The 21320-nt window shown below is 36.1% G+C and overlaps 2 protein-coding genes across 2 annotated transcripts; one reads left to right on the top strand and one right to left on the bottom strand.

Annotated features, from left to right (window-relative positions):
* Positions 1-10324: 10324 nt before the first annotated feature.
* LOC123315632 lies at positions 10325-11153 on the bottom strand. The gene is made up of 2 exons (XM_044901400.1): positions 10638-11153; positions 10325-10579 (listed from the first exon to the last, which is right to left on the bottom strand). The coding sequence occupies exons 1-2, from the start codon at positions 11148-11150 to the stop codon at positions 10571-10573; spliced, it is 522 nt and encodes a 173-aa protein (XP_044757335.1). The 5' UTR covers positions 11151-11153; the 3' UTR covers positions 10325-10570.
* A 6534-nt stretch (positions 11154-17687) lies between these two features.
* LOC123315633 lies at positions 17688-18443 on the top strand. The gene is made up of 2 exons (XM_044901401.1): positions 17688-18203; positions 18262-18443. The coding sequence occupies exons 1-2, from the start codon at positions 17691-17693 to the stop codon at positions 18268-18270; spliced, it is 522 nt and encodes a 173-aa protein (XP_044757336.1). The 5' UTR covers positions 17688-17690; the 3' UTR covers positions 18271-18443.
* Positions 18444-21320: the final 2877 nt, after the last annotated feature.

The raw sequence follows: 21320 nt of genomic DNA, 5'->3' as shown, positions 1-21320 counted from the left end.
TATTCCTCTGGGTAGTATCAGTAGATTCAGAAGACTCAGCACTACAGGGCATTACGGTTTCCGATATATTAGGACATGTGCTGGCGATGTGGCCTTGTTCCTTGCAATTATAGCAAACCAATGTGTCAGAAGCGAGGAATATTCGGTAATTCGTTTGTTCGTGTGTAAGAAGGAAAGATGATGGAAAGCCTTCTCCTTCATCTTCTGGGGGGCTAATGAAAACTTGCCTTTTGAAACTCAATATGTGTGCAAATTCATCGCCTTCTATTCCAGCTCTTAGGAAATTTATGCTGGAGACGAGTTTAAGTCCGAGGTCTTTTAGCTTTGCTTCAATAGTTGCGTGGGGAATAGAAGGACATGCGTTCGAAATAATGATTCGCTTTGCTGGGGTTATGAATCTACGAATATGTATATCATTGCCACATACATATTTGTTTCAGACAAAATGCTCCTGAAAACGAGTCTCCTTCTCATAATATGCGAAATGATAATTTTGATCAATCCCTTTGAAATAATTTCAATAGAAAGTAATATTCTGCCTATTTTGCTAGGAAAGGCTAACGTTACAAGAAAGAATTTGCAAATAATCTATCATATCGATTCAAAAAAGATACAAGATATAATTTTCAAATATCAAGTAGAAATTGAAGCAATGAAGCATCAACAGTTGGGTTTTGCAGCGACAGCTAATAAATTAGGAGTATTTATTACATACTGATGAAATTAATACAAATACGTTCGAGGAACTTTTAAATGAAAAAAGTAGAATTAAAAGAGGTGTGAAATGATGTATTCCAAGTATTTAGTCAATTTTTTAATATGAGGTAGAGCGCTTTCGGCTTATGACAGCCATCTTCAGTACCTGTACAGAAATTAACAAGTCGATAAAATATCATGTGTTGATAGAACTTTGTACTCACTTGTCAAATCAAAATAAAAAGGAAATGGACAGTCATTCGTCCAAATCGACAAATAACAAATGCCACGGAAAATTTCACTCTCAAACAAAAATAAAATATCAATAATATCATTAATATAAAAGTACTAAGGTGGTAATAAGTACGTGACTGAAACTGATCAAAAATATCAGGTTAGATCATAGAACACAACAAACAGAATAATAAATCATGACATAGAGAACAATCAATAAAAGAATAACATAAACATCAAAAGCAGATACAACCATATGCATCCTTATACATCTGTTCATCGAATAAAAAACAAGGTCAAAGATCAGCTCACAAGGAAACTTGCTTATAACAAACAAACAAATACGTAAATAACCAAATTAAATTACAAATAAAATGTGAGCAACTATTCACGTCTCATAGTCTCTTAAACAAAGGTGTATATGATTTATTCAAAGTTCTATCAACACATCATGATATTTTATCGACTTGTTAATTTTTGTAGAGGAACTGAAGATGGCTGTCGTAAGCCGAAAGCGCTCTACCTAATATTAAAAAATTGACTAAATACTTGGAATACATCATTTCACACCTATCGATATCTTTACCAAGTACAAGCTAACGATTCAACGTAGAATTAAAAGAGGATTAATTAACATTGGCGGCAAGATTTCGTAAATACTATTTGGAACATTAGATTCTGATGATGACGAACTTCATAGAACTTAATTTAATATAATGGCATAGAGAAAAATGAGAAGACACTCATGAAGAATCAGAAACAGATCGCAACTATTGTAAATGACCTTAAAGATAAATATAATGATAAATTTAAAAAATTGAATGATAATCTTAAATTATTACAAATTGTACCGCTATTGAGGGATGTTCAACAGATGTATCTTATGACATTTGAAATTAAAGACATTAAGGATACATAAGATGAAATTCAAACAGCAGTTAGTTTCGCCAGATTACATCTCTTACATGAATCTATTCTACCGTATACAAAACTCGTAGAATTAGTTAAAAATGTCACTATTATTCCAATGCATCACATCAAAGATTACTATCAATTGTGTCAAACAAAAGTTATTTTTAAAGACGAGATCTTACTTTTTCTGATATCAATTCCAACGATTTATGAAGATAGTTTTGATTTACATAAATTTTACTATTTGCCTCCAAACAATCTTACCCTTCCCTGTACCTATCCTCATTTGCTCTCACAAGAAGAGACATTAAAATGGTCAACAAGTGAATGTCATCCAGTCGAAGATGACTTCCTCTGCGATAAAGACTTATTATCCAAGCCTCCAATATGTATGGAAAATATCTTGAAAACCCACTTCGAAAATTGTACAAGACGAATAATGGTTCCTACGTCAAACCTCAAGTTTTTAGAAGATAGAAATATCCTCTCCGTGGAAAATACAAAAATTAAAGAAGATTGCCCTCATCAAACGAAATGGCATTTTGTTCCTCCAATCGCTATTATACCATAGAAATCATAATATATATACTTTCTCTAGAATGCTAATCCAGTAGTAAAAAATGCGGCGAAAAATTGTGCGTTAAAGCGAATGCGCGACATTAGTTTATTTCAACTCAAACGTTGCCTAGACTTTCCTACCTTATGTCAGTCGAATTGTTTATTTGGTATAAATGAGAAAAAACATACATACATTCGGCGAAAAAACTTATTTTTCGATTCATACATGACTTCTTGTCGGTATTGAACACATGCATGGATGACTAATTGTGTTTATATATGCTTTGTTGTAGAAAATCAGTACAATGATGTTGCAGGTTTCAATGAAAATATACCGGGATCTCGGAGGTGACGTGTTATAAGTCCAAATCTAAATTTGTCGATAGAGGTATTATTGAGTATTCATTGATTGTTTGACCAAACCGTGAATTGGCTGAAGGTTGGAATTTTATAGCGAATTCCATGGTATTATCTGGTGCTTACTAAATATTTGGAACTCGCAACAAAAATTCCAGAAGATCTGAACTTAATATCACCAATGCAATTCGATATTATCGCAGATTCGATTAGATGAACAGGTACATAAGCATTGAGTGCATATTATGAACTCCGTGGAACAATTTTGAAATATCCTGATCTAGTGCAATACTACTATATACCATCAATGAAATTCGCTATCAGTGGAACTCGATAATTAATTCAAGTTTTGAATTTTTTTTTGCATTTATTATTTTTAAAATGATAGACAAGTACACAAGTACATTTCAGAAAATGTGACTTAAAACTTCTTACCTCTGAGCAGATCGTGCAACAGTGAAAAATCAAATGACTGAAAGAAAACGCGTTGTTGTCCGACATACCTTCGTTACATGAATTGCCCCCTCTTCATGAGATTCGATCGACAGAATATTCAGAAACTCGGCAACGTTCTACTAGAAAATAAACTAATGATGCGCATTCGTATTAATGACCACTGTCAATTTTTCGCCGCATTTCTTACTACTGGATTAGCATTCTAGAGTAATAATATGATTTCTATGTATTATACGCACAAGTTGTGTCGTCAGTAATGGACAAAAAAAAATTACCCCAACTGCAGTTATCAATGAAGAAAAATTCGTCGTTTTACTAAGATGGTACCTAAACACAAATACTTCAAGAGAGAAGATGATGCTACAAAGGATGAAGAAATCCCTGATATCCATTTAAAAGAATTGGAAGGATGGAACTTCCAAACTAATAATCATCCATTTTTAATTATTATAATAGTGATAATTTTAGCAATAATTCCATTTTTATCTTTTAAATATTTTGATAATCATTTTAATTGTAAAGCTACTCCTTTGGAAGATACCTTTATCCAAGGTGGGGAGGAATTACATAATCCTAACCCTTATTAACTCAAATTAGACTTTTGTTTCTTACCTATTTGAATCTACATATAGCCCTACAATATTAATATTACGCAATAGTGCACCTGCATCCTTATCTCTTTTAAGATAACCCAATGTTATAAATATCAATTCATTCAGGATGCAAGAGGAGAATTAATTCAGAAGTCAATCAGTTACTTAGCTTGTCTCATTACATAGAGTAGTCTCTAGTCATCGTTGTATATTTCCAAAATAAAGTTTGTGTTTTTAAAAACGGAATTTTCATCGTAAAAATATAATTATATATTCTTTCGAAACGGAGTAATAAAAACTTTGACAATCTTAAAACAATAAAGCAGGTGTAAAGAAATGGCAACAAGAAACACATCGTAGAACCTGTTCCAGGTCTCGGTGCAGCAGAAGAAAATGTTAGCAGGGTACCATACATATCTTTGATAATACAGGAAAAAAGAGATAAAAACTATTGGAGTGCACTGCTCTGTTATTACACTTAAAAATAATGGTTAATTTTACTGCATCCCCTGTTTTAGACATAACAGTAGTAAATGAAGACAAAAGAGTAGAATGTGATTTCAAATGAAGTTGGTAGGAAAAGGGACTTCAAGAGGTCTGTAGAAAAGGAGAAGGAAGATATCCAGAACAAAATTACGAGACATTTGAGGGACATACAAGTTAAAATATTCTTCGACGTGTTATTAATCCCAATTCTATATAATCCCTCCCTAAATTGAAGTTTCCACTCAACTGAGAAACATATCATGCATAACAAGAATGCTATTTTGTAATTCCGGAGTAGTTGCACAGCAAATGTATTTTACAACATTATTCCTCGTTAAGGTTGAAATCTCTGAAAGTATTTTTATTTTGCCATGACAACGTATATTTGAAATAAAATGAAGCATGAATGAAATGAAGTGCATGAAGGTGCCAACTCATTTTTTTTCTATTATGTAAAAAAACCATATGAAGGAAGGTGTTAGCTCATTTTCTAGACGTTAGTACACACTCTGGATCACAGATCTTGCTGAATCCGTAAAAACTAGATATGAGAGGTTACTGTGAATGAAACTAACTTAATGACGAATGCCGCACTTAAGACACAGCCATTTTCAAACCGACTTATTGAATCAAAGTATTAATAGAATAGGAATGTTAATTCGAATAATGAGCTCTGAGGAAGATCAAAAATCAAAATGATCGAAACGTTGGCAAATTATTAAAAATTGTCTTTTCTTACTGTCCTTCCACCACTAATATCACCATCAAAGTTAAATAGTAAAAACTAAAGTTCCAAACGAGTCAACACAAGTTTTCTTAAATCTATTGGGTCAAGAAAGTGTTAACTGACATAATATTCTGGAAGAAGGGATTAACTGTTCAGTTGGCACAACATAGACACGTGTTATTTTGATGTTGCTCTATTGTTTTAAAAATGATTGTAACCAGTCCGGCCCTTGCGGTTGCATCTTTCGAGAACCAGAGCGGTTGCTTTATTCTGGAACGACCGCGAAGGCGCGGGAATGTTTCCGGCGCCTATAAAAGCCCAGCGGAAGAGCAGGTAGTCAAGTACAGTTATAGTTCACAGTGCAATCGACTAGTGCAAATAAATACGAGTGGAAATAAATAGTAGTGACATAGTTAGTTTGTGAGTTATTATTATAACACTTAGTATTGAGTGTAAATAAATAATTTTAAGCATTCAGACGTTTTAATTAAGCGAAGAAAATGTTACATTGATGTCAGGTTTGAGGTTAAATCTCGCTCAAATTAAATAAATATTTTCGGTTATTTGGAGTTCATGCCAGTGACCACAAGACTACAGAACGCGATGGAGACTCAAGCGGTAATGGACTTTCTGAATGAATTAAATGACAAAATGGACGAAAATTCTTGTAAATTTAATTAACAAATGGAAGAAAATTCTCAAAAATTTAATGAGAAAATGGACGAGAACTCTTGTAAGTTGAATGAGAAAATGGACCAGATTGTGGAAAATTGTAATGATGTAGTGAGTCAACTTACACATAAATTGGATGAGAAACTGGAAACCATAAATGAAAAATTTGATAAAGTAGACGAGAAGTTTGATATAGTAAACAAAAAATTTGACGAAGTTTATGAAAGAGTTGATGAAAAGTTTGACAAAGTTTATGACGACGTTACTGGAAAATTGGAAGAAATGGCAGGAATAATTGAACATTATTCCAAATTGATAGATTCCTAGAAAAGAATGTCAAACAGAACAGATATTCTGGCTCCCTACAGCTTTCCGAAAGCAGAAAATGACGGCGAATGACTACAGGTAGTAGACCTGTAGCCTCCAACTTTCGATGGAAAAATACCCTGGTCGACATATCAAAAACAGTTTGAAGCTGCTGCCCTAGCGAACAACTGGAACGAAAACAAAAAAGCCACGGCATTAATTATAGCTCTACGAGGAGAGGCACTCGACATTCTGCAAACGATTCCGGAGAGTCAACAAGCCTGCTACGAAGTTCTTACATCGAAACTTCAGATGAGATATGGCGATGCTCATCTACAACAAGTTTACCATGCACAAATAAAGAACAGAGTGCAGAAAACAGGGGAAAATCTCCAGGAGTTTGAAGCTGATGTGACGAGATTAGTCAGGCTGGCGTATCCATCTGCTCCAGATAGCTTCCTTGAACTGCTGTCAATCCAGACATTTGTGGATGGGATGAAGGATAGTGAAATACAACAAGCCTTGAGACTACCACGCCCTAGAACCATAGATGATGCCTTAGCCCAGGCTTCGGAAATCGAGGCAGCGAAGCAAGTGTCGCATAGAGGGCACCTTCGTGTAAGACAACAGCAAGAAATAGACCGATCTATTGAGGAGATTGTCAGAGAAGAAGTCCGCAGAATATCGCTTGCTAGGAAAAAGGATGCTGTGTGCTGGAACCGCAACAAAAGGATGCATTTCAGGGAAAATCGTGTAGAATTTGAAAGAGCTACAGCTGAGAAACTAAAAGGAGTCGCTATGGTAGACACTGGCTCGACCGAAACCATTGGGTGTCCCCAGAATTCTAGCCATTGTTCCGATTGTTCGCGCCTGGAAGAAAGGATAGATTTAAGGCGGACCACCGTAAACGAAGACGACTGGCTACCTGAAGAAATTCAAAGAGTACAAGAGGAAGATAACGACTTGAAAGTAATCCTGAGTTGAAAGAAGAGCGGTATACGACCTACTTGGGAAGAAGTATCCAGACTGAGCCAGAAGTCTTATTGGGCACAATGGAAAACGTTGAGGATTGATGGAGGTCTTCTAAAACGTTGTTGGGAAAATGAAGATGGATCTGAGCAGAGGCTTCAGTTGATTGTGCCGAAGGGCGAAGAGCCGTGTCACAGACATTCTGACCAGACTACATAATGGAACTTCAGGTGGACATTTCGGGATAACTAAGACGTTGGAAAAAGTTAGGCAGCGATTTTATTGGCTATATTGTAAGAAGGACGTTAAAGATTGGTGTAGAAGATGCAAGGTTTGTGTTGTTGCTAACGGACCTTATGGTAAAGGAAAACCACCAATGAAGCAATACAACGTCTAATCCCCCATGGAACAAGTACATTTTGGTAGCGATGGACTATTTCTCAAAATGGGTGGAAGCCTACGGTATTCCTAATCGAGAGGCAAGTACGGTAGCCGATAGATACGGTATTCCTAATCGAGAGGCAAGTACGGTAGCCGATAGATTGGTCGAAGAATTCTTCTGCAGATTTGGAATACCTCTAGAGCATTGTGACCAAGGCTGAAATTTTGAATCGAAGTTATTCCAAGAAGTATGCAGCAAATTGGGGATTCACAAAACAAGGACTACACCTCTTCATCCACAATCAGACGGCATGGTCGAACGAGTGAATCGGACCCTGGGAAAGCATCTAGCCAAAGTAGTTTCTGATCACCAGCAGAACTCGGATGAATATTTATATCTATTCACCATGGCATATAGATCTTCGGTTCAAGGATCTACCAAGGAAACTCCATCCAGTATAATGTTCGGCCGAGAAATAAGGCTGCCTTGCGACTTAGAGTTTGGATGTAAGCCTGGAGAAGACGTAGCTGGGGAGGACTACGTTAGTAAATTAAGAATACATACATTCATGACAAGGTGCGCAATCAAATGCAACAAGCAAGTGACCGAATGAAAATGCGCTACGACATCAAGGTGCAACGAATTGCACGCCTGTACTGGGTTTAATATCATATGGTCTAATTTTCTGGGGAAGCAGTTCTTCCCTTCAAAGTATTTTCATTGTACAAAAACTAGCCATAAGAGTAATTTTCAAACTTGGTTTTATAGAGTCTTGTAGGGGTATCTTCAGTTCCAATGGAATTCTAATTGTGATTGGTTTATACATACATAAAAGATTTTTTTACTGAAATAACAGTTACACTAAGATGTCTAAAATACTGGTGTGTGCACTTGTCACTTTTTCCAAGCATCAACAATTCTGGAAATCGGGGATATGGGATCAGCTTCGTGGCGGCGCCACCATGTCATACTTGACATTTGAATGTCAATCGAACAACAACAACAGATACAGATCAGTTTCTCGGCATTATTTGTGCTATACATATTGCGCATTTCTTGTAGTGAAAACAAATGTGCAAAACAACAGTGACGATGGAAAATATCGTGAAATCATTCTTTTCCATGGAGGTAGGAAAAGACGAAAAGAGAAACTATGTGATACTTTTGTTACAAGGGAAATATAGAATAAGCTCCCTCCCCGTCCTTCACCTCCATGTTCTTTTCATATAATGACGATTTGCTGATGAGTTTGGAAGTTTGAAGGAATATTTAGAAAGGAGATGATTGATGGAAAATAAAAATAACTACCTACTACTACTACTGATTAAAAAAGGTGAGTAAATTTCAATGAATCAATATATTAAATATTGTATAATTTGCATGTTCAAAGAAGCTTTGAAGCTCTAAAAAATGAATGCAGAATTCTTTTCATTTACTACACCTGCACTCACATATTCAAGGTTCATAGGTAAGAAAATTTTTGGATTCAACTTTCGTGATCTATGCTATAATATTAAAATTTATTGGAGTTCCAGAATGTTTGTCACATCGTGATGTCTACTTTTCCGCGCGTCTCATTTGAAGCTCCAATAGGCATTATATGAAAAAATGAAAATACGGCTTGTAAAAGTAAACTGTATTCATCGACAATTCAAAATGATGATCCTAGATGAAATTGAATTATTATAAATATATCATCTTTCGTATTCTCATTTCATACAAATATTTCTTTCAAGACAACACACGATTTCCACAATATGTCAGGAAAAGCCTCTCTCATGATATGAAGGAAGAGCTTCATAGTAATATCATTTGTTCCTTTAAAGGCCACCACTTGGAAATTTTGATGGGTTGCTGTTGATATTCAAACATATTTGAAGAAGTGTGATAGATGCACTAACAAACTTCAATACGAGTCTTTGATACATGAAACTGAAGATAACTCCAATTGGCAATTTGAAATTAAATCTCTTCATCTTGGGAGACAATCTGTTCAAGGAGTAGAGGTAGAAAAAGTTGCTTGCAAAATAGTTGAACCTGAAAGGTGCATGCTACAATTCATAGGACATCTAAAGAATGAAGATGGTAATATTTGACTTGGTGATAACAATTAAGAACAATTCCTGAGTTCTCATTTCTTGTCAATTTTTTTCTTTGCAACTAAGGAGTGAATATTAGATCGAATGAATTTCATAACAACTTTGTTTCAATATGTTCCAGTTTCATATCAAATGATTACAGCCATTATGACAATAGATAAAAAATAAAAAAAAAATTTAAGTTGGGATTACGGCAAATATACACTTATTGGAGGATTGAGATCAAGTGGACTGTATTTAATTTCTCAAGTTTTTAAAAATACCTTCAAATCCTACCTTTTTTCCGGACTTAACCTTGGGTGTTGGATGAATCTTCGTAATTAGATGAAAACTCGTTTCACTCACGCTCTGGCCAGAGTTTCACTGTATCTGGTTTGAATGCCGGAAAATCTTCCAGTTTGAAGTCGTCGAAATTTGAAAATTGTGAAGAATGTAGAATATCGAAAATATATTGCACTGGAGCACAAGTACTTCGCAGTTGACAATTTGAATTGAATTGTTTTTTAACATGTGTCTTTAGAACATATGAATTCCTCTCACATATATGAAGGAGAAATTTGAAGGCATATACGGGGGAGGATTGAAACATACTTAAAATTAGGTGATTTTGACCGAAAAGAATTGAAAAGGTTTGGAAAATATTATAAGAGAATTGAATTTGAAAATGGTAAATATTTTAAAACAAAATTTATATAGAAAAAAAAACAAATTAATAATTGAAAGAAAAAATCTTGCGTGGTCGCAACATACCGCCCACCTTAAATACGCAGTATTTAACTATCCTCTAGTGGAAGGGGACAAAGTTTGATAACAGGTCTTTTAAGAATATTGTTATCAGCAGTTTTTACTGAAGCAACCCTAGTACAGCCGTCTGCACCAGGATGCAATTCAACTATACGTCCCAATTGCCATTTACAGGGTGGCAAGTTGTCCGATTTTATAAGGACTAGCACATTTTCTTTAACAGGCGTACTGGATAGATGCCATTTACTTCTTTGGTGTAAGTTGTGTAAATATTCTTTGGACCAACGATTCCAAAAATCGCGGTGCATACGCTCTAGAAGTTGCCAACGTGTAAGTCTATTGATGGGAAGAGCAGTGTTATCTTGCTCTGGTAGAGCAGTCAGCGGTTCTTAAGTAAGGAAGTGGCCTGGAGTTGGGGCAGAAAAATCATGGGGATCATTACTTACGGGTGTCAGCGGACGAGAATTAAGAATAGCTTCGACCTGAGTGAAGACAGTGTTAAGCTCCTCGTACGTGAGAATCTGCTCTCCAACAACTCGAAGAAGATGCATCTTTGCACACTTGATTGCAGACTCCCAAAGACCTCCGAAATGAGGTGCAGAAGCAGGGTTGAAATGCCAAGTGATTGATTCCGCAGAAGCAGCCTTGGCGAATAGTTCGTTCAAATACCTATGAGCGGCGACAAAATTGGTACCACAATCGCTATATAAGTTGGAACAACGCCCACGACGAGCAATGAACCGCTTCAAAGCTGCAAGAAAGGTATTCATCGTCAAATCAGAAGCAAGTTCCAAATGTACAGCTTTTGTCGCGAAGCAAACGAACAAGCAAAGATAAGCCTTAGAAGCACGAATTCCACGGTGTTTACTCATAGTGACTTTGAAGGGACCCGCGAAATCAACACCAGTATGGGAAAAAGGTTTGAGGCGAGAGACACGAGAAGGAGGGAGATCGCCCATTATGGCAGGGGGGAAGAACTGTGGATTATGTCTGAAACATGTCATGCATTTAGAGAGGACTCGTTTAATGGAGCGACGGAATGAAAGGATCCAAAACCGTTGTGCTATTAAAAATTGGTTTGTAGACCAGCGTGAAAATAAGTTTGATGAAAATGAGAAATTATCAAATCGGTTAATCGGCTACGACTGGGCAAAATTGCGGGAAATTTTTTTGAAAAAGAGAGCGGAGCTTGCCGAAGTCGACCACCAACTCTGAGAATACCTTCACTGTCAATGAATGGGGAAAGTTTGAGGAATGACTTTGGAAGTTTGCGGTTATTTTGAATATTGTACATTTCATCTATGAAATATGAAGACTGAATATGTTTGACAGCAAGGAGTGAAGCGTTATGTAACTCGACTGAGGAAAGGCAACCGAACCTTTATTGGTGTGAAAATCGAGAATTGTGGGAAAATCGAAGAATGTAAGCGAGAACTCGGGAAAATGTAGAAAACGAAGAATGTTTCTCGAGCAAATTATCGATTAAATGATGAGAGGGGATTACATTGAGTGAAATTTGTCGTTCTTCCGCAAATACTTCAGAAGAAGCAGGGAATTCTTGAATTTCCGGTTTAAACTGACGGTTTCGAAGAAATGTGGGACCCGCCCACCATAGGGAGCACTGAAGTAAATCCTTGGGAAGAGAACCACGAGAACCAACATCAGCGGGATTCTCCGAGGATGAAACATGAAACCAAGAATGAGGAGATGACTTGGAATGAATGAGTGCAACTCTGTTGCCAACAAAAGTTTTCCACTTGAGTGGAGAAGATTTAATCCAGTTGAGGACAATTGTCGAATCTGTCCAGTAGGACACTTTCTTGATGTTTAATTCACTTTGTAAACTTTGAATGACATGCTTTGCCAGTCTAGCTACCAATACAGAAGCACACAATTCTAACCTTGGTAAACTCAATTTCTTTGTGGGGGCAACCTTAGCTCTTGAAATAACGAATTTAACTTCACAAACCTCCTGATCCAATGTGAAACTCCGAAGATATATGACACAGCAATAACCTCGTTCACTAGCATCTCCAAAACAATGCAACTCATAGCAAGATGACTCGCTAGTCAAAATGTGCCTGGGAATACTTAATTCTTCAATGTGTGAAACTTCGTTCAAATAAAGTTGCCACAATTTTATTATATCGGAAGAAGGGGTATCATCCCAGTCAATTTTCATAAGCCAAATTCTCTGAATCAAATATTTGAGAAGAAATGTTAGAGGAGATAGAAAACCAAGTGGATCGAATATACGAGCTACATGGGAGAGAATATTTCTTTTGGTGCAAGCGCTCTTGCTTGAATCAACTGAAAATTTGAAACTGTCTGAATTGGGATTCCATTGTAACCGAGGAACCTTAACTGAAGTTTCATCATCAAAGTGACGCGGACTATGGTTCAAGTCAGAGGGAGGTAAATGAGAGAGCAAGGCAGGAGTATTACTCGTCCATTTTCGCAAGTGGAAACCACCCAGAGCAAGAAGATTTTGCAGTTCTTGTTGTAAAGATAAGGCTTCATCCAATGAAGCAGCGCCATGAACAACATCGTCAACGTAAGTGCAGTTTTGAATAGCTTTTGCAGCTAATGGATATTTTGTGCTTTCAGATTTCGCCAATTCATTCAAAGTGCGAATTGCGAGAAAGGGTGAAGGGCCTAAACCATATGTGACAGTGAGAAGACGATATTCTTGAATACTTTCTTCAGGTGAAAATCGCCAAAATATTCTTTGGTAATTGCAATGGTCGGGGTGAACGGAAATTTGTCTATACATCATTTTTATATCAGCTTCAGTTACGTCGGCCACTCCAATGATGGAATTATGATAGGAAGAGAAATCTTGTTTGATTTGATCAATTTCGCTCATTGATACCTCCAACAGAGAGAAAAGATTTGGATCAGTTTCAGCACGAACCGCTATTTCGAAAATCTCATTCAAAGAGTTGAATTGAGTTTGTCGTAAATTGATAACTTTCTTCAATTTGTCTGCCATAATGAAAATTAAATACAGTCCACTTGTTCTCAATCCTCCATATTTGGTCCAATTCGGGCACGGATGCTTAATTTTGGGTGATTTTCACTTTTCGATAAATTATTTTTTTTTTCTTCTTATCTCATCAGGACAAATAATTCATAATTATTCAAAATTCGAGTTACGACCAACGTTGCAACATACATCTCATTTTATTCGCGCAGTGCGCACCACTCTTCGGTGTTCACACCAGTACGTAGCGCGATTCACATACAATATTTACATATTTCTCCTAACATCGTTCACAACAGAACAAGTTCGACAAATTCTACTGTTTTATTTTCATTATGGCAGACAAATTGAAGAAAGTTATCAATTTACGACAAACTCAATTCAACTCTTTGAATGAGATTTTCGAAATAGCGGTTCGTGCTGAAACTGATCCAAATCTTTTCTCTCTGTTGGAGGTATCAATGAGCGAAATTGATCAAATCAAACAAGATTTCTCTTCCTATCATAATTCCATCATTGGAGTGGCCGACGTAACTGAAGGCATTACTTTCGAAGAACAGGATACACTTAGGAAAAAGTTCAGTGAAAAAGTTTTAATAATTAAACGAATCTTTCACGATCTCGAACGTAAACAACAAATAAGTGAGAGAAAAGACGATGAGGTTTGCAATCTTCAGTTGAAACAAATCGAACTTAAACCTTTTTCAGGCGACATAACCGAATTTCCAACTTGGATTGACATGTATGATGCTGTTATTCATAAAAATAAAAGATTAAGTTCAGTCGAAAAATTCAATTATCTTTTGAATTCTTTGAAAAGTCCTGCTTTTTCACTCATTCAAACATTGCCTATGACATCATCGAATTATGAAATAGCTTATGACATATTAGTTGAGCGTTATAAAAATACGCGCCATTTAGCTTTTGCACATTGGTCAAAAATCGAAAATAGTCACAAAATGTCATCAGATGACCCTAGAGAATTAAGAGCTCTTTTAGATAACTTCGAAGAAAATAAGAGGGCACTGCTCAACTTAAACTTGAAAGATTTGTGGAACTTTGTCACAATGCAGATGTTGATGAATCGTATTCATATTTCAATTGCTTCACGTTTCGAACTTTTTCATAATTCATCAAACATACCTACATATGAAGCACTTCATGATTTTCTTTCTAAGCAGTGTCATGCTTTGGATAATGTGAATTTAGGAAAACCGTCCAAAGTTATTCGCAGAAATTACAGTGTCAAAAACACCGCCTCTGCTTCAGCATTCATTTCACAAGCCTCTAATTCATCAACTCTTACATGTCATTTATGTCAATCGAATCATTTGGTGTACAAATGTCCAAAATTGCTTAGTGTGAATCCTCATCAACGAATGAAACTGATTCAGCGCGAGAGGTTGTGTGTCAATTGTCTCAACAAACACGCGACAGCTAACTGTCAGTCAAAAAATACCTGTTTTACATGTCATCAGCCTCATCATACACTTTTGCATGTAACTCAGACAAATATTTCCAACCTTCAAAATACTGCTGTTAATGCCAACGCTTCTACTTCGACGCAAAATAATAAAGTTGCTTCAATCAATGCAGGATTTTTGTCCTCGGCTTCGAGTGTTCTTCTCGGTACAGCGACAATCAACATTCTAGACAATTTTAATCTTTTTCAGAAATATCGTTGCATCTTATATTCCGGCAGTATGACGTCGTTTATATCCCAACGTTGTCTCCAAAAACTAGGTTTCCAAAGTAAAGATTTATCTATCAATCTAAATGGATTAGAATCAATGAGTACAGCTTCGAGACTTGGTTATGTTTCAATCTTTATAACGCCTTATTTCAATACAGACATTTCATTCGATATTGAAGCCATTGTCCTTAAAAGAATTTGTGATAATCTTCCTTCTTCACCCATTTCGTCTTCGTTTTCCTATACATCGAACTTAAATTTGGCTGATCCACAGTTTGCTCTACCTGCCCAAGTCGATTTGCTTCTTGGAGCTGATATTTTTTCGAAGATTATCTTAGATGGTCATATCAGTGGAGCCTCTGGCGAACCTGATGCGATAAATACCAAATTAGGTTATGTTCTTATGGGTAAAGTAAACTCTTCTCTTCATAATCAGTCGGTTTCTTCATTCTTTTGTCAATCTTCATCTGAAGATCTTCATCTCCAAATTAAAAAGCTATGGGAGATTGAAGAAGTTCCCAACACATTTCCTGTTTCTCAGGAAGATGCCTTGTGCGAGCAAATATTTTCTGAAACTCACTCAAGAAATGCGGAAGGTAGATTTGTGGTGATGCTGCCATTTAAAATTTTTCCATCTCGTCCTCAATTTATTGGAATAAGAGATCTTGCTCTACGGCAATTCAAAAATTTTGAAAAACGTCTTGTTAAAGATCCTTCTTTATATGATGCATATTGTTCCTTTATGAAAGAGTATCTGGAATTAGGTCATATGGAACCCTGTATTTGTTCTACCGATCCATTCAGTTATTATATTCCCCATCATCCGGTTTTGCGTCCAGATAGTTCGACCACAAAACTTAGGGTTGTCTTCAACGGTTCCGCTCATCCACCTCACCAACAATCCCTGAATGAAACCCTCTTAGTTGGTCCTAAACTACAACAAGACCTAATTTCCATTCTTTTATCATTTCGTATTCATGCAATAGTATTCACAGCTGATATAAAAATGATGTATAGACAAATTTCCGTTCACCCCGACCATTGCAATTACCAAAGAATATTTTGGCGATTTTCACCTGAAGAAAGTATTCAAGAATATCGTCTTCTCACTGTCACATATGGTTTAGGCCCTTCACCCTTTCTCGCAATTCGCACTTTGAATGAATTGGCGAAATCTGAAAGCACAAAATATCCATTAGCTGCAAAAACTATTCAAAACTGCACTTACGTTGACGATGTTGTTCATGGCGCTGCTTCATTGGATGAAGCCTTATCTTTACAACAAGAACTGCAAAATCTTCTTGCTCTGGGTGGTTTCCACTTGCGAAAATGGACGAGTAATACTCCTGCCTTGCTCTCTCATTTACCTCCCTCTGACTTGAACCATAGTCCGCGTCACTTTGATGATGAAACTTCAGTTAAGGTTCTTGGGTTACAATGGAATCCCAATTCAGACAGTTTCAAATTTTCAGTTGATTCAAGCAAGAGCGCTTGCACCAAAAGAAATATTCTCTCCCATGTAGCTCGTATATTCGATCCACTTGGTTTTCTATCTCCTCTAACATTTCTTCTCAAATATTTGATTCAGAGAATTTGGCTTATGAAAATTGACTGGGATGATACCCCTTCTTCCGATATAATAAAATTGTGGCAACTTTATTTGAACGAAGTTTCACACATTGAAGAATTAAGTATTCCCAGGCACATTTTGACTAGCGAGTCATCTTGCTATGAGTTGCATTGTTTTGGAGATGCTAGTGAACGAGGTTATTGCTGTGTCATCTATCTTCGGAGTTTCACATTGGATCAGGAGGTTTGTGAAGTTAAATTCGTTATTTCAAGAGCTAAGGTTGCCCCCACAAAGAAATTGAGTTTACCAAGGTTAGAATTGTGTGCTTCTGTATTGGTAGCTAGACTGGCAAAGCATGTCATTCAAAGTTTACAAAGTGAATTAAACATCAAGAAAGTGTCCTACTGGACAGATTCGACAATTGTCCTCAACTGGATTAAATCTTCTCCACTCAAGTGGAAAACTTTTGTTGGCAACAGAGTTGCACTCATTCATTCCAAGTCATCTCCTCATTCTTGGTTTCATGTTTCATCCTCGTAGAATCCCGCTGATGTTGGTTCTCGTGGTTCTCTTCCCAAGGATTTACTTCAGTGCTCCCTATGGTGGGCGGGTCCCACATTTCTTCGAAACCGTCAGTTTAAACCGGAAATTCAAGAATTCCCTGCTTCTTCTGAAGTATTTGCGGAAGAACGACAAATTTCACTCAATGTAATCCCCTCTCATCATTTAATCGATAATTTGCTCGAGAAACATTCTTCGTTTTCTACATTTTCCCGAGTTCTCGCTTACATTCTTCGATTTTCCCACAATTCTCGATTTTCACACCAAAAAAGGTTCGGTTGCCTTTCCTCAGTCGAGTTACATAACGCTTCACTCCTTGCTGTCAAACATATTCAGTCTTCATATTTCATAGATGAAATGTACAATATTCAAAATAACCGCAAACTTCCAAAGTCATTCCTCAAACTTTCCCCATTCATTGACAGTGAAGGTATTCTCAGAGTTGGTGGTCGACTTCGGCAAGCTCCGCTCTCTTTTTCAAAAAAATTTCCCGCAATTTTGCCCAGTCGTAGCCGATTAACCGATTTGATAATTTCTCATTTTCATCAAACTTATTTTCACGCTGGTCTACAAACCAATTTTTAATAGCACAACGGTTTTGGATCCTTTCATTCCGTCGCTCCATTAAACGAGTCCTCTCTAAATGCATGACATGTTTCAGACATAATCCACAGTTCTTCCCCCCTGCCATAATGGGCGATCTCCCTCCTTCTCGTGTCTCTCGCCTCAAACCTTTTTCCCATACTGGTGTTGATTTCGCGGGTCCCTTCAAAGTCACTATGAGTAAACACCGTGGAATTCGTGCTTCTAAGGCTTATCTTTGCTTGTTCGTTTGCTTCGCGACAAAAGCTGTACATTTGGAACTTGCTTCTGATTTGACGATGAATACCTTTCTTGCAGCTTTGAAGCGGTTCATTGCTCGTCGTGGGCGTTGTTCCAACTTATATAGCGATTGTGGTACCAATTTTGTCGCCGCTCATAGGTATTTGAACGAACTATTCGCCAAGGCTGCTTCTGCGGAATCAATCACTTGGCATTTCAACCCTGCTTCTGCACCTCATTTCGGAGGTCTTTGGGAGTCTGCAATCAAGTGTGCAAAGATGCATCTTCTTCGAGTTGTTGGAGAGCAGATTCTCACGTACGAGGAGCTTAACACTGTCTTCACTCAGGTCGAAGCTATTCTTAATTCTCGTCCGCTGACACCCGTAAGTAATGATCCCCATGATTTTTCTGCCCCAACTCCAGGCCACTTCCTTACTTAAGAACCGCTGACTGCTCTACCAGAGCAAGATAACACTGCTCTTCCCATCAATAGACTTACACGTTGGCAACTTCTAGAGCGTATGCACCGCGATTTTTGGAATCGTTGGTCCAAAGAATATTTACACAACTTACACCAAAGAAGTAAATGGCATCTATCCAGTACGCCTGTTAAAGAAAATGTGCTAGTCCTCATAAAATCGGACAACTTGCCACCCTGTAAATGGCAATTGGGACGTATAGTTGACTTGCATCCTGGTGCAGACGGTTGTACTAGGGTTGCTCCAGTAAAAACTGCTGATAACAATATTCTTAAAAGACCTGTTATCAAACTTTGTCCCCTTCCACTAGAGGATAGTTAAATACTGCGTATTTAAGGTGGGCGGTATGTTGCGACCACGCAAGATTTTTTCTTTCAATTATTAATTTGTTATTTTTTTCTATAAATTTTGTTTTAAAATATTTTCCATTTTCAAATTCAATTCTCTTATAATATTTTCCAAAGCTTTTCAATTCTTTTCAGTCAAAATCACCTAATTTTGAGTATGTTTCAATCCTCCCCCGTATATGCCTTCAAATTTCTCCTTCATCGATGTGAGAGGAATTCATATGTTCTAAAGACACATGTTAAAAAACAATTCAATTCAAATTGTCAACTGCGAAGTACTTGTGCTCCAGTGTAATATATTTTCAATATTCTACATTCTTCACAATTTTCGGACTGTATTTAATTTCTCAAGTTTTTAAAAATACCTTCAAATCCTACCTTTTTTCCGGACTTAACCTTGGGTGTTGGATGAATCTTCGTAATTAGATGAAAACTCGTTCCACTCACGCTCTGGCCAGAGTTTCACTATATCTGGTTTGAATGGCGGAAAATCTTCCAGTTTGAAGTCGTCGAAATTTGAAAATTGTGAAGAATGTAGAATATCGAAAATATATTGCACTGGAGCACAAGTACTTCGCAGTTGACAATTTGAATTGAATTGTTTTTTAACATGTGTCTTTAGAACATATGAATTCCTCTCACATCGATGAAGGAGAAATTTGAAGGCATATACGGGGGAGGATTGAAACATACTTAAAATTAGGTGATTTTGACCGAAAAGAATTGAAAAGCTTTGGAAAATATTATAAGAGAATTGAATTTGAAAATGGAAAATATTTTAAAACAAAATTTATATAGAAAAAAAAAAACAAATTAATAATTGAAAGAAAAAATCTTGCGTGGTCGCAACACTTATATTTATATAAAGTGAAACTTGAAGAGTATCATGTGTAGTAATCAGATACTCTTTAAGTTTCACTATTGACTGTAATTGATATTAACGCAGAACTCACATATATTAGAGTTTTCAATTAGAATTTTGAATTTTTATGTAGAAATAAAAGGGTAGATTTTTTGTAGAATAAATTCATAATCATTAATTGCTGAATTTCAAAAACATTGATGATCCATATGTTCAAGACGATTGGAATTTCATAAACAGTAAACAGATTTAAAAATTTTTTTTATCTTGAATTGCAATCTTGACTTGGGCAGAGGACCAAATTTATAGTCTTTATTGAATGCTTTCTATTTCATGATTAAAAAAATTCTACAGATATTGACTGGAGATAGCAAAACTGATTCATTTTATCCTTTTCAACATATCAGCATTTATATTTGATGCAAATTGTCTTAGGGATCAGAATTTCAGTAATCATATTACCATCTTTTTTTTTCTTATAATAATAGAACGAGAAATAAAACTATATTTTTTGTGAAATTTACACAAGTTTATTGAAAAGTGTGACAATCAGTTTAAAAGATAATATTCCCAAATGCCTAAAAAACGAGAATAAATATAGAATTATGTTATAGGGTGTAATTTCTCTGACTGCACCCTGAAGATTTCAATTACCCAGGTCCTAGTTTTTTTTTTGTCAGAGATTAGTGTTTATGGCCAGATGGACAGATAGAATTGAATTTGACCTCGGATTCTCCATGAATTAGTCGAACCCAATTCTTTGAGACCATTTTCAGCTCCTAATTCGAGAAATGATAACTCTCTCTTTTTCTAGGAACAAGAGCGAAAACATTTACATTTCGAATTATTGAAACAGTCACTCGAAATCTTCATGTCAGTGGAATAAATGATGCATTATTAGTCACATTAATTTTCATATTGATTCATTCCAAGCCACGCAAAAGCCCTTTCCAAATGAAACATTTTTTGGCGTTGAATAAAAAATGTTAAAATTATCATAAAGCGTTAAATGAATGCTATTGTGGACTCTTCTCTAGATATGGCTGATACTTGATGAAAATCTATAATTGAACTTGAAACAGATTATACGATTTTCACAAAATGAGTTTTAAAAACCACGATACGTGTTTCGCTATCACAATAGCCTCTTCAGGTGGTTGAAAAATTCGCCTTGCATACAATAAATCAAAAAAAACTTGAAACATTATATGATTTTCACAAAATGAATTTTCAAACCACGACACGTGTTTCACTATCACCATAATTCTTTTTTATTTATTTTATGTAAGGCGAATTTTTCTAACAAATTAACTCAATAGTGCGGTGTGCGGTGATACAAGTACTAATATAATTTTGCTAATTTTGCATAATGCTTAGATTTGCTTTGTTGTGCTCTTTTGTTCTGTTCTTCAGTACAAGAAATACTCATTCTAGAAATGAGGTATGCATGTAGTGCTTCCTTAGAAATTTCATTTTGGTGCTCTTTGCAACCAACTACACTTTTGGGAGAGAAGTAGGACAATCTGTCCAAAACCTCCAATAGGCAATTTTTATTTATTTCCTTTTCGAAAATGTCTGAAATGTTCTTTTCAACTTCATGTAGGAAATTTATAATTTTTTTAGAGGGAAATGTTAGAAAACCTCTACTCTTATTTTTTATAAAATCATTGAATTTTTCATTTCCCATTCCAATTATTGTCTTTATGCAACTGTCACAATTCGTGTTATTTTTAATTTTTTTGGCCACATATCCACAAAAATATGCAAAAGCCTCTTCCACCTCCTAAAATTCTTCCTCAAATTCGCAATAAT

Source organism: Coccinella septempunctata, chromosome 6 (genome assembly GCF_907165205.1).
Source record: "Coccinella septempunctata chromosome 6, icCocSept1.1, whole genome shotgun sequence".
In the NCBI taxonomy this organism is placed as follows: Eukaryota; Metazoa; Arthropoda; class Insecta; order Coleoptera; family Coccinellidae; genus Coccinella; species Coccinella septempunctata.
The sequence above is the reverse complement of the archived record's forward strand: the minus strand, read 5'-3'. Positions and strand labels throughout refer to the sequence as shown.